This window comes from Triturus cristatus, chromosome 3_1, assembly GCF_964204655.1.
Source record: "Triturus cristatus chromosome 3_1, aTriCri1.1, whole genome shotgun sequence".
Taxonomy (NCBI): domain Eukaryota; kingdom Metazoa; phylum Chordata; class Amphibia; order Caudata; family Salamandridae; genus Triturus; species Triturus cristatus.
Genome location: NC_140583.1, coordinates 793,711,917 through 793,737,952, shown reverse-complemented (window position 1 = coordinate 793,737,952; position 26,036 = coordinate 793,711,917). Strand labels below are relative to the sequence as shown.

At 43.3% G+C, this 26,036-nt stretch overlaps 1 protein-coding gene across 1 annotated transcript in view; it reads right to left on the bottom strand.

Annotated features, from left to right (window-relative positions):
* COL6A3 (collagen type VI alpha 3 chain) overlaps nucleotides 1-26,036 on the bottom strand; it is a 294,883-nt gene that overhangs the window by 157,256 nt on the left and 111,591 nt on the right. The window contains exons 8-12 of the mRNA XM_085645092.1: nucleotides 20,809-21,384; nucleotides 19,587-20,195; nucleotides 13,209-13,808; nucleotides 3,329-3,931; nucleotides 1,837-2,448 (exon numbers count right to left, since the gene is read on the bottom strand). Coding sequence (XP_085501218.1) covers nucleotides 1,837-2,448; nucleotides 3,329-3,931; nucleotides 13,209-13,808; nucleotides 19,587-20,195; nucleotides 20,809-21,384 — 3,000 coding nt within the window. The remainder of the gene's footprint in view (nucleotides 1-1,836; nucleotides 2,449-3,328; nucleotides 3,932-13,208; nucleotides 13,809-19,586; nucleotides 20,196-20,808; nucleotides 21,385-26,036) is intronic.

The window sequence follows — 26,036 nt, the reverse complement described above, 5'->3', positions numbered from 1 at the left end:
ACAGACACAATTTAACCTCAGTGTGATGGATATTTATATAAACCTTATCTTAAACATCAGCAAAATACAGCATGATTGAGCCCGTAATCTTAAAAAATATAGCTGGTGGAAGAAAATAGAGGAAACCTCTACATGAATGACAGAGGAGAGGAACTAATCATGTGAGATTTCACTGACATTTATCTAATTCTTTGCATCCATTAAGAGTCAGAAGGTCTGTGCCCCTGGGAAACCTGACTATTGTGTATGCTTTATAACAGCACCTAGACATGTATGGATCAAGTTCTGCAAAGGGGGGATCTTCAGTTCCCTAATGCATATATGTGTGCTGTTTATACTTTGCAGAATGCTCATCATCCCTTGTTTAAAGAGCATGTGGTAGTGTAATACACCTCTGACCATTCTTAATAAATGTAATTCTTTACGCTTCCTTACATTTATTTTGTACTCCTTTGCTCTGTCTCTGAGGCAGCCACACCCGATGTCTTGAAAAAGGCATGACAGGGTATCTCAAATGACCATAAATGTAATTGCTATTTCTAGAGATAGCTCCATAAGTATTAACCTCATAGGAAACTCCCTTTAATTTAGGAATTGGCAAAAATTGTGTGAAAGAAGTTGGATGGAACCATTAAACGAATTACAGTTAATTCCTTTATAAGCATTTCTCTCCCCAGGATCCTAGTCAAGCACCTACAACAACAAATTCTGTAAGGCACCTTTATACAAGTCCTCAATGCGATAAATGGGGATGACCCTCCTCCTATTAGTTAGATAGCTTGTCTTCTATTGGACTTTTCCCAAACTTGGCAGAATGAGTTTTCAACAAGCTCTGTAAATTAGGTACTTCTACATTATAAAGTGGCTGTATTATTTAGAAGTTCATTGTGCAGTCTATGATTTTCCTTTCTGTCATTAAATCCAACACCTTCATAAATCAATTTGCAATTGTTAGGTTTTACAGACCAGCAGCTTTGTTTATGTGAAAGTACGGCTTTGTACAGATGAGCCTTTTTCAATCATCGTGGATTCTTCAGGAATTGTGTGATTGTGCAGAATTATTTTAAAATTAGAATTAGTGTTATTTGCGAAAGTGGGAATCATGCAAAGATGAATGGTTTGCCACTTTTGGAGGGAGCTGTATAGTACAACACTATGTCTAGGCAGCTTAACCAGGTGGATCTTTGGATGCTGTGTGTCAGTGTGACGGTATACCAGATTGACTGTTTGTTCTCAATTAACTTATCGGCAAAGATGAAGTCAACTGTCGGTTAATGCCTCAAGTTTCTCAAGTCTGACCATTTCTGAAAAACTACCCCTGCAAGATCCACAAGAGAAGTCTAATGATGAGATCTGTGCTGATTTAGCCGATTACCACACTTTGTTCAAACACTAGTTATAAAAGCTGGGTATAACAGTGTTATTGAGCTGGTTAACATCAGATTCAGCAAATATTCAGCAATTGGATGAAAATTACAAAACACATTGAGTGGATGAATTCTAAGAGCTCCCTGAGCTTACATCCATGAACGACAATTTCAGATTCTGCTTTGCTTTAAAAAGGTCCAAGGTGAATGAGTCCTTCAAGGAACCAAAACAACAATCTTGTAAGTCTGAGAGGCTGGTAGCAGTTAGGTATACCTTCTCAGAAGGAAGGCTTGTTTAAGATGAAATGCCCTTTCGGAAAAAAACAGACATTTTCATATTTGCAAGTTTCTGTGCAGGCCATTCTGCCTCTCTCTGTCAAACAAAAGGACTGTGGATGGACATTTACCCCCTAAGATAGCATATAAAAAGCATGATTTATAAAAATAAATCAGAAGTTACTTCACTTACCTCTTGTAATATCTGGGATGCTTGGACACAGTGGTCCTGGTTTAGCTTTTAGAAGTTCCTCCATTGTGATCAGAACCTGCTCATTTAGTTCTGACAGCTCCTGGACATTCATGACACGGAGGGTCAATGCACTAGCACTAGCGATTTTGCCTACTTCAGTCTGGTCAACGTCCTTCAGGCCAATGGCAAACACATTGACACCCCTGGAGGCAAGTGACTGTGCGGGTGCCAGGGTATCATCAGAGGATTTGCCACCAGTGATAACAAATGCAATTTGAGGTACCCTCCTATCAATTCTGCTGCCTGCCTCCTTGACAAAGTGTTTCTCGTTGAGGTGACGAATGGCTGCACCAGTGTTCACAGATAGGCCACCCTTGTATTCCACCTTTTCCACAGCCTCCAGAATCTCATCCTTAGTTGGGTGATCCTTAAGGAAGAACTCATCAGTCACATCAGAGTTATATTGTGCTAAGCCAATTTGGAAGGCATCTCCTTCATCGTAGACAGCATCGACGATACCAGACACAAACTCAAGGACTACCTTGAAGTTCTCTTTGCCTACGTTCATGGAGCCATCTACTAAGAACACCATATCAACTTCTTTTTTACCATCTAAAAGAGGTGGGAACATGACAAACATGAAAACAACATAAACAATAACATAAAAGTTGCTATGCTAGGTGCATTCTTCTTTAAATAATCAAGACAAATCAATTAAGACTGAGAGGATACTACTGTACAATAGCGTCCCCCAAACAGAAAGCTAAACATCAATCAAGGATTTAATTTGCACCTTTGTTCTATAAACGTCTGTTGGCTTGTTGCTTCACTTCCAAACTAACTCCATGTTGCAGGTTGCTAAAATAGAATCCATGTAAGCTTCTACTTTACAGAGCAGACTGATCAATCAGTTAGCAAGCATCTTACACAATAACAGATTAAAAATCAGAGCTCTCACTCAGAATACAATTTTTACAGTCCATTCACCATCTCTCTACTGATCTTCATCGGTTCATTCATTGCCTTGTTTGTGAGCTTCATGTGCCCGTCCCTTACATTTCATATGACCTTCACCTCATCAAACAACACATCTTAGGGGTCTTCACTCTCTACTGACCATCAATCACTTTGTCCTCATTTGGCCATTCATTATACTTTTTTGATCTCTTACCATGTGGTCACCCTGTCTTCCTTTTGCATTTTTAGCCAGCTTCTTCTCTTATCCCTTCCCCGAATTTTACAGGATCTTCTCCTGTCCATTCATAAGTTCTACCAAGGACTTCACCTGCACCTTTACCAAATTTCCCAAGGTGTCCAACTTGCCACTCACCATCTGTCCCTGAGTTCTCACTTCGTCACATACCACCTCTTCCATGGTCTTCATGTGCCTATTCACTGCCAGGCTCTGGGTCTACATTCCAAGGAGCCAATCAAAAGGAAACTCTCAATAATTAACACCTTTCACAGAAGACAAGAGTAGAAAGATACTTACCAGCTGGGCCCACAATAGGAGGAGTTGGCACAATTTCGACAGGGCCATCAAAGGAGCGTAAGAACCTACTCTCAATATTTCCCAGCTCCCTGAAATCTCGGATCATGAAGACCAGCCGGGAGTCCTGTGTGATTTTTTCGATATCACTTGCATCGGCATTGCTGGCACCCACGGCCAGACTCTTTACACCTGCACCTCCAAGAAGCCTGGCTGCACCATCAACATCATCCCGGGACTTCCCTCCAGTGAGGAGCACCAGGTGCTGAGGGACTCCTTCTTCAATCCGGCTCCCGGCAGACTTCACAAAGAGGTTCCTTGCCACATACTCAAGGGCTTTTCCAGTGTTGGTGGGTGATCCCCCTTTCAGCCGGAGTCGGCGAATGGCTTGCAGCACAGCTGGTTTGTTTAGATGGCTTCTAAGATAGAACTCAACAGAGGGATCATTGCTGTACTGCACCAGGCCGATCCGCACCTGGTTCACCCCCACATTTAGGTTCTCAACAATGCGAATGATGAAATCCCGAATGTTAGCCATTCCATCCTGCCCCACATATGTAGATCCATCTATGAGGAAAACAATGTCTTTCTTTTCGCCATCGGGACCTATAGCACAAAAAAGAAGATAAGAGAGCTGAGCTGAGCTGAGCTTAAGCGAGCTAAAATCATTTGTAGGCGACAAGAACGTATATGGAGACTAGACTATAGCCCCATATCAAAGAAGGAATACAATTTCACTCTGGAAAAATACAAATTATTAATTAAACAAGCCAAAGTGACCTACTTCACTAATAAAATCCTAGAGGCAAAAAATTCTTCGAAGGAACTCTTCAAAACAGTCACAGCATTAATTAAGAGTCCTAATGACACTACCTTCTGTCCTGATCAAAACTTTGTCGACAATCTTGCCATCTTCTTTCAACGTAAAATTCATGATGTCTACAATGAACTCCAAAAGCTACAGACTGATCCTAACAAACACATAGACAAACCCTTAGAGGAATGTCCCTCGCTGAACGGTCTCTCCAAATTTTCATCTTTCAGCATAAAACAGGTCAATGATGTATTACTTCAAATGAAGTCTGGCTCTCCCCTAGATCCGTGCCCCTCCTACATATACCATCTGGCCCCTATGGAGATAAGTGCCTCACTGGCTGCCTTGTTCAACAAAATCACCAGCACAGGTGTCTTTCCGTCAAGCTGGAAAAAGGCCTGTATCAGGCCTATTTTAAAGAAGTCTTCACTTGACCCACAGGATACCAAACATTATCGCCCCATATCCTGTCTCCCTTTTCCTTCCAAAGTTTTAGAAAAAATGGTTAATCAGGAGTTGATGCAATTTATTGACTCAAATAACTTACTGGATGCAACGCAACACGGTTTTAGATCACGCCACTCCACAGAATCAGCCTTAATTATGGCCACGGAGGAAATCCGTAGAGTCATGGACAGTGGAGGCAGGGCCACCCTGGTCCTTCTTGATTTAACAGCTGCTTTCGACACTGTTAATCATGAAGTGTTACTGGACAGATTGAACGTAATAGGTATTAAAGATTCTGCTTTGGCACTGCTGCGCTCTTTTCTTGATTCAAGATCACAGCAGATTCACTGGGAGGGACTTCAGTCTGCTGAACTCTCTCTCCCCTGTGGTGTTCCCCAGGGATCAGCATTATCCCCTACGTTGTTCAACCTATATGTTACGCCATTGGCTAGCTTAATTAAAAACAATGGCCTAAAATTAGTGTCATACGCCGATGACACCCAGCTGGTGGTGTCATTGACTCAAACTGTTGAAGCTACTGCGGAGAGATTTAGAAGCTGTCTTTCCAGGGTAATGAGATGGATGAGCTCAAACTTTCTCAAACTAAACACCGAAAAGACAGAGGTGCTGGAATTCGGCCAAAAACCATCCATCTGGAATAACCTCTGGTGGCCTCCAGAGGCGGGCGCTTGCCCCGCCCCTGCACAAAAAGTCAAGAATCTAGGCTTCTTGGTGGACAAAGACCTTTCACTAACCCACCAAGTCAATCAGGTCACCTCTGCATGCTTCCTGATGATCAAAATCCTTCGCAAAATCCTGCCTTTTATCCCTCTGCCCCTAAGGAAAACTGTAGTAGGAGCTCTGGTCCTATCTCGCATAGATTATTGCAATGCACTATACTCTGGGATAGGTGAGCGACAGCTCCTAAAACTTCAATCTCTACAGAATGCGGCTGTAAGAGTACTATTGAACCTCCCAAAGCATCATCCCACTTCAGCTTGTATGAAGAAGCTACACTGGCTCCCTGTACGTAACCGTATTCAATTCAAGACCTTATGCCTAGTGCACAAAGCAGTCCATGGTGGAGGTGCTGATGACATAAAAACATTATTCCCTCTTTATGTTCCCAGTCGTACTCTCAGATCCACGAACATGGGCCTAGTTGACATCTCTAGATTTAAAAGGGCCCGATGGGGTGGTAAAGCCTTCTCTTTTCAGGCAGCTAGCCTATGGAACAGGTTACCAACCGAATTACGTCTGACAACAAGTAAGACCCTGTTTAGAAAGTCCGTGAAAACTTGGCTATTCACCAGGCCGTAGTTTCTTTCCTACATCTCTCTTCAGCTCAGCGCCAAGACGCCTCGGCATAAGTGCGCTTAATAAATACCTCAGTCAGTCAGTCAGAACTGCATGAGAAGCTGCAAGTGAAAGCTAAATTCACACTGTTTTTACAAGAATAATCATAGAAATGATCAGAGGGTGTCTTATATATTTTTTGTCAGCTTTGTTGGAAACAGTTTGGGCTGTTTGTTTTTTGTTCATTGGGTAAGAATCCAACAGGTTTGCTTTAATTGTGCAATAATTGGGATGGGTAGCTTCTGTGCATTTTGTCTTCTGGAATTCTGCGAATATTTTATACAATTCTTTATTGGCAGATTGCATTGTGGATTCAGCTAAATAGGTTATTTTTTTTCTTTTTTGATTGTTAATCTGTATTTTCTGCTGTTATCTATACAGGCATGCCTCTTCTTGAGGGTTGTTTGTTTTGAGGCAGTTGTGTTGAAGCTTCCAATTTGTCTTTTGATCTTTTTCAATAGTGCATTCATCCAAGGGCAGGGCCAGACTGGTAGTACTGGGCAGCGGGTGTTTCCCAGAGGCTGGAAATGTTGGGGGTGGGGGGGGGCAGTTTTGTTATGGGTGCCCATTTGGTGGCTGGGTGCCCATTTTGCAGTGCAGCAATATCGGCACACAGTAACAAAATCAGCAGGCTAGAAAGTTCATTTGTAATGTCCTTTTAGTGCTCAACCTCGAGGGCCAGCGCTTCAGTGGTGTGATGTTTGCTAAAGGGCCGTCAATCTGTAGTAGCGCATGAAAGCATGGAAACGCTACAATGACGGCTCTGCCTAGTATAATTACATTACCTTGCCAGCGTTAAGTCCGTTTTCAAATGAAAGGGTTCTTGGAAATATTCAGCCTACCTTTCGCCTGATTTATTTTAAAATTTGAAGGGGCCTCCTGTATTTGTAGCATATATTTGCCCAGACTATATTTTTACAATGAGTGGGAAGGTCCCCTAGAATCGTACTGGCCACTCCAGCACTGCCATTTGGCTCCGAGTCACACTTTCACACCCAGATACACTCACATATCTTGAAACACAAAGACACGCAGACCCACATACATCTCTCTTTCACACATACATGTCACACCATCATGCGAGCATGCAGCCAAATGCGATCTTGCAAATATTTGCAATCAAAACATCACCCGTCATCAGGCACCCACGTGCACCATCATGTTTGCACACCCTTACATCAAACAAACAATTACACAAAAATATGAGCACATGCACTGTCTCGCCAACACATACAATACGTTATAAAAACACAACAATGTCACATACAAGCCATCATACAAGCCATCACCAGACCCTGAAGCTATCTCTCGCTCACACACACACACATGCAATCCCACAGATATGAAACAAAGCTTGCACTGCTTCTGTTTTTGTGCTGTTGTATGTACACGAGGGATGCTTGCACTGCGGCTACATACTCTATACCGTACTGTTCTTTGCAGCAGTCGGTGTACTGCTGTGCAGTTGCTTTTATCTGTATGTCAAAGGGGAGCTTCCATCGACAATGTTCTGGCCTCTGCACTCAGCTGTTTTCTGCTTGAAAGAGCTCTGCTCTTCAGTAATACCGTTTCGAGATACTTTGGGTTAGTATACCCATCCTCTGCTTACACTGTCTCAGTCCCAGGGAATAGGCAAGTCCCAGAGTTTGTCTCTCTACAGAATTGAAAGACATTTTCACTAACATTTTTCGAGGATAATAGACTTAAATTACTGCTATTTAATGGAGTGTACTTTGGGTCTGTCCCTTTTATCGGTTAGCTTTTTTTGACCAACCTTGTTTAGCCATTGGCTTGAGACTTTGCCAATCACAGCTTGGCTCAGCCCTGTGGGGTATTCATCTCTCAATGGTTTTGGTATCTTTAGTATATCCTTTTGCCTCTACTCCAGTGCTTGCATTAATCTGCATGAGAAGCTACTTTATAACTGTCACTCCTCAATCCTGCAGGCTCTCTTTTTATGCCTTGTTCTGATGTGTTAACGCTGCATGCATTCGCACATTAGGATCAGAATTATTGTCTTTGCAAATGTTTGTTATTATATGTTATTGAGATCTGTGTAAGGCACTTAGCATGGTCCTGTAATGCTTTTATCATTCGGGTACCATCAAGCCATTATTTTAAGAATATCTAAACTATGTATGTTGGAACCATGTATGTTGGTTATTTTTGCAGGCTGACGCCTTGAGTTCCAACTCAGAAACTAAATGGTGAGCAAAGGGTACCTTAGAGAGACTTTGAGTCATCTCTGTCTGTGATTAGCTGATTGTGGGTGCTGTAGAATTAGGGGTGTATTCTTATTCTCTCATCATGTACTGTGTTTAAAAATGAATACATGTGAATATATATATTTTAAAATGTGGTGTAAAATGCACCATTTTTGCAATTTTTTTCCAGATTTTCTTTTGGAAGAACCCTTCTTGAAAGGGTCGGGCTCACCCACTGCACTCGCTCGCTAAGCACCGGGGGGGGGGGGGGGGGGAAGAGGGGAGGGCTGGTCTGACAAAATGTCCCATGGCTGCTTTGGGGTCCCACTCCAGCCCTGTCCAAGAAGTGTGTTTTCTTTTGTGATGTGTAGATGTTTTCAGAAGAATTAAGAAAGCAACGGGTTACTGGAGCCATACATGCAGTGTTTGAACAGAATCAATTGTAACCAGATCTGAGCAGAAGGTAATCAGGTTTTCTAGTTCCTCTAAATTCATCTTGTTCCAATGCACTTATATAGTTGTGGGTTAGATGATTTCAGTTGGGATGAATTGTGGTGGCTTGTGTTAGAAGGTAATAAGAGATGGTCTGACCATTTGACTAGAGTAATCAACTAGGTGTGGGTTGACGAAGAGGATAGCTAATGTGTGCCCAGTGATGTGTGTGGGATTGTGAATGAGCTGTTGCAGGTTGTGTGTGTCTAGGCCAGTGAGGATCGTTCTGGGGTGCGGCATGTTAGATTTGTCAAAATATATGTTGAATTCACCAGGAATGCATAGGTTTGTATATATTTTAAGAAAGTTAGATACTGTGTCTAGCAATGTATCTGGCGATGGTGCATTGCTAGGTGGCGGTCTGTAGAAAGGGAGAAAGTAACATAAAAAGGTTGGGGCAGGGTTGCATCTGACTCACAACCTTGTAAAGAAACAGTCTCAGTCTAGGTGAGATTTGTTGTTTCTTTAAATATGGTGGCTAACGGCTTGCTCTTTTGCCTATGTGATTTTGTATTACTGTTTGATATACTGGTGGAACAGCTTCATGAAATTCCAATGCCATGTCTTCCCCCAGCCATGATTTGGTTATGAAACGTAAGTCAGGTTCTGTGTCTATTAATAGGAAGAATGTTGTCATTGGTCGCATGTGAGCAGAAGAGGATTGTTGCATGTTAAAGGGGTATAATAGATGGTTGAAGAAAGGGTTGAGAGGGGTGGCAAGGACAGCTCTAGGAGTAGGCAGAGGGTAGTGAGAGTATCTTTTTGGAAAGGATGGGAGCTTGTGAGATTTAATGTGCGAGTTTTGAGATTTATTGGTATGTAATAAAATGTGTATTTGATTGTGATGTAGTGCAGAATTGTGGTTTGTGTATGAGGGTTTGGGTGTAGGGGGTAGACAGGTATGTAGGAGTGTGTTATACATCTGGCTAGAGTTTGTTAAGAAACTATAGAGTGGTATGACCTTGTTTGTTAAGAAAGAGTTGAGTGAGCTTGTTGTGAACTTGTGTGCATCGCTGTGTTTGTGGCTGTTTCCTGGACAGTGGTTGCAAAATGTGAAACGTCTTGACACCCAAGCTTAGACGCAGTGGGTAGAGGGCTAGTAAAGGCTGGTGGGGAGGTCACCTGACCCTTTCGCAGCCTCTTAGGCTCAGCTGCAGGCCAAGCTAGTGGTTGCTCAGCAACACCCAAATGAGTGCTCCTGGTGGAGGGGTCTGGTCAGCTTTGTAATACGCAAGGTATGTCTGGGAGAGCCGGTGGTAAAGTGAAATGAAAGAGGGAGGGAAGGAAAAAAACACATGTCTAGCAACAGTAAATCTTTGGTTAGTGGCGGGTGGAATTGCACAAATTTACAAACTTTTACAATTAACGCAAGCACAATTTGTCACCAAAAATTGACGTATAGCTCTGAAAATGCACTTTGATTATAATCTAGTACTCAGATCATGGACAGATGTGCACAGCTCAAGAAGTCAGCAGGCCCCATGAGAGGAAAAAAACAGAAGTGGGCAGACAGAGAACGAGCAGAACAAACTGAGGGAAACCGTGCCATGTAAAGGGGTAAGGCATAGGAAAGAAAGGGAGAAAAGCCAGTAAAATGGAGTATATGTTGGGGCACGGGAAGGGGCAGTCCAAAGTCACATAGGGAAAGAGTGCAGTAGATGAGAGAAAGGGAGAGAAAAAACTGGGTGCGCAGGGTAGGCTAAAGAAAGGGAAACAAAGGCTATTTAGGGCGAAGGCACATGAAATAATGAAGCCAGTAAATGGAGTATATGTGAGGGGGGCAGTTCGAGATAAGAGTGCAGAGGGTGAGAGAAAGGGAGAGAAAAATGAGGTACAGAGCAGAGGATAAAGAGGGGGAAACAAAGTCTTTCAAAGGAGAAAAGCACATCAAAGACAGGGAGCAGCGGCAGTAACTGGAGTATATATGAGGGCTTGGGGGAAGTTCGAGATCACACAGGGGAAGAGTGCAGAGAGTGAGAGAAAGGGAGAGAAAAATGAGGTACAGAGCAGAGGATAAAGAGGGGGAAACAAAGTCTTTCAAAGGAGAAAAGCACATCAAAGACAGGGAGCAGCGGCAGTAACTGGAGTATATATGAGGGCTTGGGGGAAGTTCGAGATCACACAGGGGAAGAGTGAAGAGAGTGAGAGAAAGGGAGAGAAAAATGATGTACAGAGCAGAGGATAACGAGGAGGAAACAAAGTCTTTCAAAGGAGAAAAGCACATCAAAGACAGGGAGCAGCGGCAGTAAATGGAGTATATATGAGGGCTTGGGGGAAGTTCGAGATCACACAGGGGATGAGTGAAGAGAGTAAGAGAAAGGGAGAGAAAAATGAGGTACAGAGCAGAGGATAACGAGGAGGAAACAAAGTCTTTCAAAGGAGAAAAGCACATCAAAGACTGGGAGCAGCGGCAGTAAATGGAGTATATATGAGGGCTTGGGGGAAGTTCGAGATCACACAGGGGATGAGTGAAGAGAGTGAGAGAAAGGGAGAGAAAAATGAGGTACAGAGCAGAGGATAACGAGGAGGAAACAAAGTCTTTCAAAGGAGAAAAGCACATCAAAGACAGGGAGCAGCGGCAGTAAATGGAGTATATATGAGGGCTTGGGGGAAGTTCGAGATCACACAGGGGATGAGTGAAGAGAGTGAGAGAAAGGGAGAGAAAAATGAGGTACAGAGCAGAGGATAACGAGGAGGAAACAAAGTCTTTCAAAGGAGAAAAGCACATCAAAGACAGGGAGCATCAGCACTAAGTGGAGTATATCTGAGGGCTTGGGGGCAGTTTGAGATCACACAGGGGAAGAGTGAAGGAGAAAAAAGCAGGCTGCAGAGCGGACGATGAAGAGAGAGAACCTGAGGCTGTAAAGGGGGAAAGGAAGGGGCGTTTACAGACTTTAGCAAGTACAAAAACTGTTTTTCTTTGTGCAACAAGAGATCACAGAGCTAACAGGATAAGCGTCTCAGTGGACCAGAGAGTATTTACTAGAAATAACATAATATAAGGTATTACCATATATTATATTTTAGAGACAGTCAGACCTGGGTTAAGGCCAGAGTAAGAGAAGGAGTAAAGATGCTCCTTTTACCAGTGGATGTGTCTCAAAGTATAGCAGCCTTGTAGCTCACATCTATTGATAGCAGAAAGGACATTGTCTTGTTAAATATTGGCCAGGTTACCCGAGGTGATAGACTCAAACAAAGGCATTGTGTATCACATGAAAGATGCAGCTGTATCCTGGGTGGGAGTCGTTTCCAAGGAGTGCTAAGGGCAGTTGAGCACAGATAAGGAGCTTCTGCCCAATGAAGTGTGGCAGAGAGTGATATACCTGTAGAAAAATGTGTTTTAAGTTGGTGCTTATCTCATTAGGTTTAGGAACGGGTCAAAGTGCCAGGTATATATTTCACTGTAAGAATGTGATTTACTTTTATTTAAAGAACGATGCACACAGATCATTCCCATATGACAAAAGTACATGAATTAGGCCCCACTTATGCAAGTGTCAAGGATAACGGAATAAATAGGTAGGTAGGTGTAGAATTGCAGAGGCTGCTTCCCTTCATGACTCGGACGTGGAAGCATTGAGTTCACAGAATCCTCGCTGGTGTCTTCATATATTAAGAGTCTCACACATCGCCCCATTACATAGAAAACTAGCATCCACGTTAGAAGTGGGATTACAGAGTAGAGAGTAATCCTCCCCCACATGTGCAGGAGGGAAAAGGGGCGATCGATAGTTTTCCACTAGTTAGACTAGAACGATAAAATGCTGAGAGCAAGGTCTGACCTTTCACTGGTGGGATCCATAATCTTGATTCAAATTTCAGGACTACATTTTCATTAGGTATGCCCCCATAAAGATGAGGGTTCACTCACATGTTCACCAGTGACGACATAGGGAGACTATCAGGTGTGTTTAATTAACTGTCACAGGGGCCTCCGCCCCCACCGTAAGCCTTGAGCAATGAGGCAGGAGCTCCTCCACGACATCTGCCTTGACTACCATTGGGCAGAAGCCCAAGCTTTTACCTTTGAGGTGATATAGCAGAGCCTATAACAGACAATTTCTTCATACATTTCTCTACTTTGCCATTTTTAAAAATCAAGTATTTTTAAAAAACTGTGAAGTCAAGATGACTCCAAAAAACATGAGCATTGCAATATTGGGAGATGTGGATATAGGAATTATAAGTAAGGACCACAGTTGGCAGTAGTGCAAAGATACACTGAGTTAATTAGAAAGTTGAATTTTAGTGGCTTGCTAGACATGGGTTTTATGTTTTTTACACATCATCTTCACCTAGGTAGCAGGAGCTAAAGAATAGAAGAAATCAGGTAATGTTTAGAGTGCGTACAATAAGCCTTATTTGCAAAACGTTCATTTATATTGGGTGATACAATTGAGATACAAGAAAATAAGGGAATATTCCTGTAAAACCAAGTAGTAAAGGGCAACTTCCCTACAAAATACAGCTTATAGGTTTCTAGTTGTTTGTAAGCAAATACGAATGTTAGTAAGGTGGTCTAAACTTGGTCAGGCCAAGAGTCTAAGAAGGATGTTAGCAGACTTACCTGGGACAGGTAATGTTGACTCTGTAATTATAGTTCTGATCTGTTGAGTTGATAGGGAATTCACTGGTGTCACCAGCCTCTGCGTCAATCCAGGAAGCTCACGGAAGTTGGACACAGAGAAGGCATACTCAGGACCCAGGGAAATCGTCTTCATTTCCTCATCATCTACATTCTTGCCAACCACCATGGAGGCCACACCACTTTGTTTCACCTGGAGCACACCCTCATCGATGTCGTCATTGGAGGATCCGGAGCTGAGTAGGATCAGAAATTGTGGCACACCTTCCTCGATCCGACTCCCAGATGGCCGTGTAAAGATATTCTTTGAGACGTAAGCCAGTGCTGCACCAGTGTTAAGATCCCTCCCACCTTTAGGGCTTAGCCGCTGCACCTCGCTCAGCACTTCTGCTTTATTGGAGTGGGTGTTGAGCAGGAACTCTACCTTGGGGTCCTCACTGAACTGGATGACAGCCACCCGTGCTTTGTCGGAGCTCACATCCAAGCTGTCAACTACCCTTCTGATGAAATCACGGATGAAGGGGAACTCTGGGGATGCACTTCTGGAGCCATCAATTAGGAAAACAACATCTCTCTTGTCATCTGAAATGCAGGAATAAGATTTTTATTAAGTACACTTATAAGAGAAGATGGAAAAGTGGGATAGAGAAAACTGACAAGAGAGAACGTGTGTGTGTGTGTGTGTGTGTGTGTGTGTGTGTGTGTGGGTGGGAGAGGGGGTGTTCGTGACCACTCAAGATTCTGTCAGAGTTACTAAAGAGATACTAAAACTCAGTTTCTAAACACAGCTTGTGAGATGTTTAACAGGAAACAGGAGACATATTCTCAATTCCTGCAATAATATTATATGACTCGGGGACCCTGGGTGACAAACTCAGAGTACCTCAGATTTGTCCATTCCTGAAATGACATAAACCTGTGTAATTAGTAATGTCAGGAGTCGAAATACTGATGCGCTATTCCTGACCCGCTGTAATGGGGCAATAGGAGGTTACAAGAACACAAAGGTTAGCAGAGAGGAGAATGTCCAGGGAGCGAGGGAATCTGATCTCCTTACTTAGACGTCTACATGAAGCAATGGTGTAACAAGAGTTGTATGGACCCAATACAAAAGGCACCCCTACCTCCTGGTTCAATAGCCATAATGAGTTGTAGTAGGGCCCTCAAAGTACTGGGCCCTAAAACGAGGTTGCAGAAGCATGGAGAAATCTTCATTCCTAGAGAGTTGGTGCTGCTTTGACTATGTTCTCCACACAGTGAACTGTGCTAGCTTTCCGCCAGGTCTCAGGAACAGAAATGATAGTGTCCAATTGAAACAAAACATGAAAGTGCGTGCATGGCAGGGCATAAGCATTCCTGGAGGCACATTTGCATAACTGCCCCAGATGCAGGTTTCCGGAGACTCTACTGGGAAATGTTATGTGACATCTCCTTTGGGCTCTTATTAGCCAGGTGTGGGAATCTGTGCAGGGTAGACTTAAGATCAGGAAGAAAGGAGATCCTGTGCTAATGCATTTTTTTTATCTCCAGGGAAACCATTTTTCCCAATGAAGAAATCCCTCCCCCTGCACCCCACTAAAGTTGGGGATGGTCTGCCCCCCCTTACCATCCCGAAGGGAACTTGTTCCAAACATTTCCAGGGGGAGACTGCTCACTAAAGTAATATTTATCAGTGTTCATAAGCTCACAAGGCAAAGCATGCCTTGTAAAACAAACTGTGCACCCCTGGTGGAGAATTCTGCTGTGATACATCCATTTATTCTTGCCAGGACTCCATTTAGGAACTCCTGACATCGTAAATAGAGATATTTGAGGTCGTAAATACATATTGATGGCCAAAAATCAATTTCTGAATTGGGCCCCTAATAACTAAATGCTGAACCACCGCGCAACTTTAATTTGTTCAGATTCCTAACGTTTGGCGTCGTGAGCAGCCCTGCATACAGTAAATGGTGGTAGAAGGCTATTTCCATAAGAGTGCTCTGTGGCAGGTATTTCCCCAAAATGGTTGAGTACATGAGCAGACTGAAGTGTTGTTAAAAGACTGCACACAAATGTGATTATTCTATGAATTGTCTCATATTTCAATCTTTGGTTCTAGATTTAAATCCTCTGCTAGAAGCCCTCTTCTATGATGCCCTTTGTTTAGTGTAATAAGGGGTGTAAGCAGGGGTGTAAAAACAGCAAAACCCATTGTAGTGATGAATACTCATGTTTGTGCCCTCAACTCAGAATAAAACTTTTGAAAAAGGAAGAAAGAAACGTTAACACAAGAATCTCTACTAATATTTACAGCAGAGTGACTTCAAAGTTTGCTCGAAATGTATTTAGAACCCAACAATCACAAGTGGAAAACGAGAGATAATTATTTAATCTCAGACTTTGACAATCTAAAAAGAATGCTTAAAAGGAAATATCCCCACTAGTTGTGCCCTTTTAGCTGTACATAGCCCCTTTGCAACTTGTATGTAGAAGACTTTCCACAACACCGCAAACTACCTTTTGGAACTAGGAGCTACATCTACACACTACTTTGTGAAGTGCTCCACAAAGAGCTCACATGTGTTGAATTTCATTAATTGATGAGCTGCAGCATACAATGAAGTCTGCTGTGTAAGAGGTATCTACATAAGTGAAGAATACTGCACTGTACATCTATTTGTGTGTCTATAGGTAAGACGTAATGTCTTAAGTGAACATTTCATTAGGCCAATTATATATGTATGTTACATAACCATAATTGTATGCACAGGGCATACAAACCCAGCCACTCTGGGAGATGCTACATTTAATCAGGGGAGAGAATGCTATTATACATGGATGCTGAACTATGTTTTTGAGCTTGAGTACCTAGTTCCATCTGGAGGAACAATCAACCTCCTTGCCCAAATACATTAGCAGAGTAATAAATGCTCTCTCACTATGGAAAACATTCAGTACAATATTCAAAAGGCCGTTATACACCACTACAAAGACCGCAATGTATATTTGTATTTATTAAGAGATGATAGAGAATGGAAGAGTTGACTTTGTACAGTATGGAAGGGTAAGTGGGCATGAACAGCTCAGGGACCACAGGAGTATACATGAACCCCCTTCAAACCTCCAGTCTCACAAACAAAATCACCCTTGTCACCAAAAATACAAACTGCACTGAATCCCATAAGTAACACAGGAATAAAACAACTGCAGCATATTCAGTAAATAAGAAGAAACAAACCCCAAGTAACAAATTGAGAAACTAACCTATTAGAGCTCTCTCTGGATTAATGAATACACGATGCTCTTAACATTGACACCCTGAATGTCACAAAAACCATAGCCTGAAAAGAGGTCTGGTCTAGAAATGACTTTGGAGAAAATCTTCGCAAAATATTTCCCAAAAAACAAACTACCTGAACATTCTGCTGTGTGTAAGCTAAAATCAAGACATTTCTGATTTACAAATGACATAACCGCACAGATGAACAACTACTCAATAGGTGTTATCAACCCCTTTGTGGCAGTAGTCAAATACTGCTGCTGAGAGCATGTACATCCTGAACCACCTGCCCAAACTGATCATGCACCTTCAAAAGCTGTCTTGATTTCATTCCGGGAGAATTATAATCTATATTAATTTTTTACAATTGTCTCTATATTTGAAAAGGCATAGTTTATGCTACTGAGTCAGTAGTATAATCATCTACATGCCAAAAATTGATTTAAACAATGCATTTTTGGAATGATCAAAAATATTTTTGACTGTAAAAACAGGCATGCTTGGGGGCTAGAAGTGGACCTATCTTAGGAGTGTTCCGCTATTTCATTGCTAACGTGTTGGTTGGGCTATGAATATGTTTGGGTCATTGGTCTAGCTGGTACACGTTGTTAGATAAAGATGTGCTAATAGTGTTCCGAGCGCCATGATTTGTCTGTAGTACAGTGCTCTTAGGATAGGAATGTGCTACTGCTAACCCAATGTTGCTTGTTTCTGGATTCAAATATATTTGTATACCTTTAGTTGTGTTGCACTGCAGGATATTCGTATTATGGTGAGTGATTCAGTCATTGCTGAGAAATATGCACCTTAAAGGTACAATTTGAATGGATTCACCCCTTCATTCTTACGTGTTAGCAGCAGAAGCTAATTTACTGTGGGCCTTAAGGGCCCGGACAAGTCTCCTGGTACTGAAAATAAATGTGATGTTTTGTCATTGACCCCAAAAGATGCTGCCCAGTCAATGACTGCTAGGAACCGCAAAGAGTCCTCCTCTGTCACTGAAGCTGGGCGGACATAGATTTAGTATTGCTGGCTTCTGGCAGTGCTCCCCATCAGGCTGATAACCGAGACGGTATATTTGGCAAGGGAAATTTAAAGATTAATTAACTGTCTTTACAGACTGAGCCTGGGTCAGAAGTGCAACACTCGTTCATGAAGTACAGACAGAAACAGCAAATGATGCCACAGAGAAAATAATATAACAGGAAAATATCAAGCTGATTCCTTAATTCAAATAGGTTCATGGAAAGGCCTGTTTATGTTTTTCTAATTAATGTGTACGTTCCCCATGAATGAGTACTTTGGCAGTTAACCATTGCTCTTGTCAGAAGGCCCGTAAAGAGAGGTAAGAGGTATGATTTTTACTTGCACACTGCTACACAAGCAGACATGTTTAAATCAAAGTTTATTGTTTCAAGAGCGCAATGACTGTGATGGAACAGGTAATGTAAAGTATACTGAAAGGGAATCACATAATAAGTCGAAAGTCGAACTTTAAGGTCAGCAAGGCTGCATATATGTAAGGGAGAAACTGGAAATGTATATTTACAGCCACATCCTGCAGTGTGCATGGAAAGTGAAGGTTTATTGTTTGGACACGAAATGAGTGACCAAAGTGCACCAAGAAATATTATATATTTTCATTTGATTGAAGACACGAGACCTGATGAGTTGTTTACATTGGCGAAACTATTTATGTTTTAGCAGCTTCTGAAATAGGATAGCATACAGAATGTTATGGAAAACATTTTTATGAAATTATTCTTTTCACGTATTTAGGAAATGGTAGTAAGCTGTGACTTTTAAATATATTTATTCCATTATTTTTTTATTTTAACTGACTATATGTCATAGTATCGTTCACAAAAATATAGTCTGACATAAAGTTTGTTCTGGTCTCACACCATTTTTAACCACTACTGCTTGTCTGCATTTTCATTACTTAAGTTTGATGTCATTTCTATATTTGCTCTATCTTTATCGAGGTGTGTTCATTATTGCACATGCAGGTATTTCTCCATTGGTTACATAATCAGTTTGAGTTATAGGAGTTGTGGATTGAGACATACCAAATAATACTAAAACCAATTCACAATATTTTGAGCAGACTGTTGTATTACATGCACTAATGTCTGGAAAGCAATTGTAGTGTACTTATTCCTATATGGAAAGGAGTCAAGTTGACTAACCCTCAGACTAGCTGAGAGAGTAAGACCTTCACTTTTGTTGTGCGAAAAACAAAAGAATACGGCCATGTGGCGAGCGCAAGGTAAATGGTTTTATTTCTTTAAAATTTTACTTTCCCTATACCGTCGTCTGTCCGCTTGTCCCCACCCCACCCCACTACTGTTACCTGTGCTAGCCCCGCCTGCATTTAGATTTTCCTGACCTTATTTATTGTTTCTTTGGGTTCAACTGAGCTTCTTATGTATGGTCTCTCCGCAACTTACATTAACATTCTTATGAGAGCATAGTATAATGGGTCATTTATTAATGGGAATGCAAAACTTGAATGACTACAGACTTTTAAAATTCTCTAAAAAAGGGATCAAGTCTTGGGAATAGGTTGAGATTCTGCATTTGGTGAGTTGCAAAAGTTCACTTTTCCCGGAGGAGAGTCAGGTTCCAAAAATTAAAACAAGATTTTGAGATTAAATACACTCAAAGACCATTTTCTCTTATTGATTTGGAACAGAGGTACAGGAAGAAGGAAAATAAATAGTTCCATGATAATAATGGTTTTGTGGAATAGATACTAAAACAATGAAGTTCTGCATATTAAAATGAAATGTGTGTTTATTGACAATTTAAACTAATATTGTTTGAGTACACTATGCAGAATGTAAGATAATGATGTCATCAGCGTTTGGGGGTTGTTAATGCAGAGTTGATTACTTTATGTACTGGAAGAACATGTGTGACTCTAAGGCAGTCTAATACCAGGAAACGAGTCTTCAATCAGGGAATGACAAAAGCTCATATTAAGGAAGGGAAATGGAAGCGAAACCTTCTTGTTTGTTCTTTCTGCCTGCCATTGGGTACTTGATCCCTACCCCAGTACTTTGGGCTCATGCTGAGAAGGAGGAATGTCACCATACCTGATGAGGCTGGGATAGACTGGATTAGCGTTGTCACTTCTGCCTTGTTCAGTTGAGCGACTCTGTTGGAGATGGTCTGATGCACATTTTCCAGCTGGCGGAAGTCAGGGACGGACACAGAGAAGTCCGGTAGAAAAGAAATGGTCTGCAGCTCAGTGATGTCAGCATTCCTCGCTCCCACGGCAAATGGCACCACTCCCATCTTCTTCAGGTTTGATGAAGGTCTCCTAACATCATCTTCTGATTTTCCAGCAGTCAGAAGGATCAGGAACTGTGGAACCCCATCCTCAGCCCTGCTGCCCGAAGCGCTAGTGAAAACATTCTCGGTGACATAGTCTAAAGCTGCTCCGGTGTTCAGTGGAGAGCCTCCCAAAGGAGACAGTCGCTGGATAGCATTGAGAACCCCCTGCTTGTCTGCATATGAATTCAGAAGGAAATCGGGCTGCGTAACATCACTGTACTGGACCACAGAAACTCGGACTTTGTCACTTCCCACTTCCAGCCCATCCACCACTCTCTGAACGAAGGTCCTCAAAGAGGGAAAACCACTTCGGACCTCATCTGAGCCATCAAGTAGAAACACAATGTCCTTTCTTCTGGTTTCGTCAACTAGAGTGTGAAAACAGTGCACACAATAGACAGTGGCTTACAAATGCTCTTCTGACCCTCTAACTATTGCTTCATAATATTTTACTTTAATCTCAATCCCAAATCATACATGTCCAGATCCTGCTTAAAACATCACAGACTTGAACCACCCTAAATAATTTTAATGTACATTTTATCCAAAGCCATCTACTTTTTTATATATGCCTTTCTGCTCTGAACTTATTTTGTACTACAATATTCTATTCTTAATGTTAGTGCACCTTGTCCTACGCTTACTGGTATCTCTGATATTCCGAGTTATCATACCACAAAATCTGATCTAGTGTCCACTGGATCATGTTAGTTCTAATCTCATGCACTGAAGAGTCAGTCTACTCACCTATATCTGGATCTATCCCTTGCTATACAGTAATTTTACTCTAGTCAGTGATTTATACAAACAAGTACCGTCAGTCACTGACTACTTGCTGGCAAAATACCATTACGCAACCACCACTAGTCCAAATCTGTATCTCATTAATCAGGATAGAATGTGTTGCTCTCTCTTTGCTTGACTGCTCTAGATCCACTCCTCTCCCCACCCCAACAAGCAGGCACCCAAGAGTATACGTACAAGCAGCAGGAGTTACTTCGAGCTGCACTGTCTTCAGCAGGTTCACCAGTTGGGGCTGAATATTTTCAATTGTGGGCAGATTGTCAGCTGCCAGAATGAAGCTCGGATCCAACACGACTCTTCCGAGCTCACTGGCATCAGCGTTCCTGGCTTTGATGGCGAAGGTCAGCACTCCAGATTGCCTGAGACTTGCTGCACCCTGGTCCACACTGTCCCGAGACCTTCCTGCGGAAAGGAGCACCAGTATCTGGGGTACGCCTTCGTCAATCCTGCTGCCCCCATCCCTTGTGAAGAGGCTTCTCTGCACGTACTCCAAGGCAGCGCCTGTGTTTAGGATGCGCCCGGTCTTCAGCCTCATCTGTCGCACATTGGCAAGCACTTCCTCCTCAGACGGGTAGGTGTCGAACTTGAACTCTACCTTGACATTGTCGCTGTATTGAGCCACTGCCACTCTGGTTGCATCAGGGCCCACATTCAGGTCTTCGATTACCTTGGCTACGAAATCACGTACTGGGACGAAGTTGTTCACCATGTTGGCTGACCCGTCCAACAAGAACAAAATGTCTCTCTTGCTTTCTAGAAGACAATAGAAAGTAAAGGGAGGACATGGCTAACTAGTGTGTTTGGATGTGCTTGTAAATACCAAACAACGTCAATGCTTTGTTGAAAAGAAAAGGGAAAACGTCCACTGCAATCTGCAAGGCAGGGGCGATATGACCTATTCCCTGACACGTGGCAACAAACTAACAGGGTTTTAATGGATTTGGCGGGTTAGTATGGGTGTGTAAGTTACATTCACAGACGGCAGGCTACTTTGCATACAGAGAACAGTGCATCCCATCACGCAGCGTGGCAGCAGCAGTTGAAGCAGAGTTTTAACTAAATTAACGAGTTATTAATCTCTTTGCTAAGTACACAAGGATCGCAATAGCCTCCAAAGGCTACGGTACTAAAAAACTGAAGAATGTGAAGGGTAAAGCAGCCCGCAAGGACGACAGGATTATTGTATTTGGTAACGGTAAGAAGTTAAATCCATGCTTTAAGAAAGCACATTTTTGGCATGTTCAGCATCCCGTGGGCTTATTTACTACAAGCGGTGCAAGAGATCTACCTCAAGAACGCCACATGAAACGTTCCAAGTATACGTCAGAATTTCCTCTATCCAGGTGCCGTCCAGCAGGACCCAAGCAACATGTCTCAATTCCATAGTGCCCCAGTAGCCAGTACCCATTACCTCCTGGCAGCGGTTAGCAGACCCCGCAAGCACGGCACACAATGGGTACCAACATTCCAGGGCCAGTGGCACTATCCATAGACCAAGCATTCCATAACCACTAGAACTGAATTCCATTCCTAGGGCACAAACATTCCAAACCGAGGTCTTCTAGCCTTTCGTGCCCACTACACATATACTCTAATACCTAGCACCCGTTACACCATCATTCCATGTTCACTTCTATCCAAGGGCCACCCACAGTCTGCATCTAGATCCATCAGTACCCTGTACGCACTGTTACCCACATTTCATATTCATTGCCCCCCATGTTCCCCACCCAGGGACTAGTGCCCCAAATATTTCTATAGCCTGTTTCAACAATTATGTCCATATTTAGTTCCCTTGGCATTCCATAGTTGGTGCTCAAATGATTATTTATATATTTTGCTGCATAATCCGCTTCCTACTGCCACAAACATCCCATATACACATTAACAGTAGAACATGGAATGTACTATATCATTGGAATTCTGTGATCTTAGCATATACAACTCAATGCCACCATAATGCTGTGGCAATTGCCAACCTCATTACATATTCAGAACTCCCAGAATTCCTTAAGTGCAAAATGCTGCATATTATATAGTCAGTGTCGATTGCATCCCATATCTTGTGGGACTGGAATAAAGAATTCGACATCTGGTGCCTGCTTTTTTATCACACTTATGGCAGGCAGTATTTCATGCCCTGTTCCATCAGCAGTCTGCACCTCCATCCGTGCCAAGAAAATCCTTAATTTCTCAACATCAACACCTGGTGATTCATAAGCACAATCAACCCATTAACAAATTGGTGGTCCTAAAAGCCGATTCAAATAGTAGCTCTGCCTGTAACGTCACAGCCTTCTGAGCATTTGTGAAATCATGCTTTGAGTCATGCTGAATGTTGGTGAAGTGAAGGTTTTTAAGAAGACACTTCAAAAGATTTCGAATTCTAAGTTGTTAAGATAAGCGCAAGACTAGGTTAGCGCTGCACACGTACACAGAACGTGAATATCACTGGGAAGCGTTGGACAGCATATATAACAAATGACTTACCTCGGGCAATGTTCTCTCTCTAGTGGATACTTTTATCTAACCACAGATTCTTCACCTTTAGGATATCCCCAGGCACCAGACTGGATCCGGAAGAAGATTTTTCAGCATAATATCTGTGCGCGAGTAGATAGCATCTTGCCACTCCACATTGAGCCTGCTACGTCCCAGAAGTGATAAGAGGAGCATCATATAGGTCCCACTCAAGCGCTCTGATTTTGGTTTCTTTTTGGAACCGTTCCCGCCCTCAAATGCGGATCCCAACAACCAATTGTTTGTGTCAATGTCCAGATCTCTAATTTGGGGTTGTTTTACTAAATATCAACACCAACAGTATCCTGATACAAGAATATCTAGGACAGAAGAAACGCGTTACTTACCTGTAACAGCAGTTATCCAGTATTGGTGTCTTTCATAGATTCACATGCCTGAATCATTCCCCGTCGTCGAGACGGGAGCCTCCGGTACATAAAAAAGTAATGTCCTATAGACATACATAGAGAAAAATAGGCCTAAGGGCCTCCCCTTAGTCGCCTATCATAGTCCTTATGTAAAAAGGACCAAACTTCTAGAGCCAGCCAATCAGCTATCACCTCCCTCTAGAACCTTCCTGGCAGGAGCCTCAGTCCCTCAGATTTTCGTACGCACCAAGCTAGGTAGGCGTAATATAGTTAGAGAGAGGCGTGAGTCCTTCCAGGGGAGGCGGGAGGGTTGCATGTGAATCTATGAAAGACACCAATACTGGATAACTGCTGTTACAGGTAAGTAACGCGTTTCTTATCCAGTATTAGGGGTGTCTTTCATAGATTCACATGCCTGAATCAGAGTAGTTAGCAATACATTATGCACATTTCCGATGTAACATGCCAGAAAGGTACTTGAGATAATACACCATTATCATAACAGTTCAAAGCATTGGCATACATCAAAACAGTAAAACAGTAAAGAATGTGCATACCAGGAAGGCGGGTTGTTGGAAGGCTCACCTCACTGGAACAGATGGCGGAGCACCGCCTGGCCCACTGCCGCATCTTTCGTAAGTTCGGCATCCAGGCAGTAGTGTCTGGAGACGGTATGCGGTGACTTCCACGTCGCCGCTCTACAGATGTCCAAAATCGGCACTCCAGCAAACAGCGCTGCTGATGTGGACATCGCTCTGGTGGAGTGTGCTTCTACCCTGTCTCGCAACGGCCGTCCGGCCCCTTCATGGCAGAACGCTATTGCAGAAGAAATCCACCTTGAGATGCTCTGTTTTGTAAGAGGCATACCCAGCCTTGGTCTGCTGTAGGCCACAAATAACTGTGAAGACTTTCTGAATGCTTTTGTCTTGTCCATATAAAACTTAAGACACCGTTTGAGATCCAGAGAATGGAGCGTCCTCTCTGCTGCCGTGGTAGGGTTGGCAAAGAAGGAGCGTAGGACCACCGGCTCGTTGAGGTGAAAGTCTGAAGGCACTTTCGGTATGAACTTGGGATTTGTCCTCAGCACCACCCTGTCCTGTTTGAACTGCATGAAGGGCTCCTGAATGGAGAGAGCCTGCAACTCGCTGACCCTCCTGGCAGATGTGAGTGCAAGTAATAGAGCCGTTTTCCATGAGATGTACTTGATGGAGGCTCGGTGAATGGGCTCAAAGGGGTGCTTCATGAGTTGGTTAAGGACCAAGTTGAGGTGCCAAGTCAGTGGGACCCGTCGGGGCCTTGGAAAGGACCTATAAAGACCCTTAAGGAACTGTTTTACAAGTCTGCTGGACCAGAGAGACGGGCCTTGAAAAGTCCTGGTAAAACGTGAAATTGCCGCAAGATGCACCTTTATGGATGCATGCGCTAGTCCGGACTGTGCCAAGTGCAGGAGATAAGGTAATATCTGCTCGGGTGTGATATGAAGCGGTTTCAGGCCCTTCTCTGAGCACCAAACGCAGAAGCGTTTCCATTTGAGGGAGTAGGTTTTGTTGGTACTGTCCGCCCTCGCCTTTGCTAGCACATCCCTGCAGTCCTGCGGGATGTTCAATTGGCAAAACTCTCTGTGCTCAGGAGCCAGGCCGATAACCTGAGCGATTGTAGGTTCGGGAATTGTACTTGTCCTTTGGACATTGTCAGCAGGTTCGGGTGCTGTGTTAGACGAATCGGCGTTCTGATGGAGAGGCGATGAAGGTCCGAGAACCAGTGCTGCCTCGGCCAGTACGGGGCGATCAGAATTAGTGTACAGGGCTCCGCCTTCATCTTCCTGAGGACCCTGGGAATCATCGGGAACGGTGGAAAAGCGTACGCAAATACGCTGAACCAGCCTATGGAAAAGGCATTTCCGAGCGACTCCGGTTGGGGATGCCAGCTTGCGTAGCTTGGGCATTTGGCGTTCTCCCTGGTGGCAAACAGGTCGATTCTTGGGGCTCCCCATTCCGAGAATACGTGTGTTAGTGCACTCTCGTCGAGCTCCCATTCGTGGGAGAGGGATTTCTGCCTGCTTAGGGCGTCCGCAATGGTGTTGTCCTTTCCCGGGACGTAGTCCGCCCTGAGCGTAATCCCCTGGGGAACAAGCCAGTTCCAGATCCTCTGCGATTCGCGCGATAGCGTGAGCGAACGCGTTCCTCCCTGTTTGTTCAGGTAATGCATCGTCGTGGTGTTGTCCGTCCTGACGAGCACCTGGGAGTTCTGGATGCGTGGTAAAAAGGCCTGCAGAGCTAGAAACACAGCCCTCAACTCCAGCAGATTTATATGGAGGCGTTGCTCCTGATCCGACCATTTGCCGCTGACTCTGAGGTCCTGAAGGACAGCTCCCCAGCCCGCTAGAGATGCATCTGTGGTGATCACCAGTGGTGCTGCTGGCAGCAGGAACGGTAGTCCTCTCGAGAGGTTTCTGGTATCCTTCCACCACTCGAGACTCCTGGATATTTGCGGTGTTATGCTTATGATGTCCTCGAA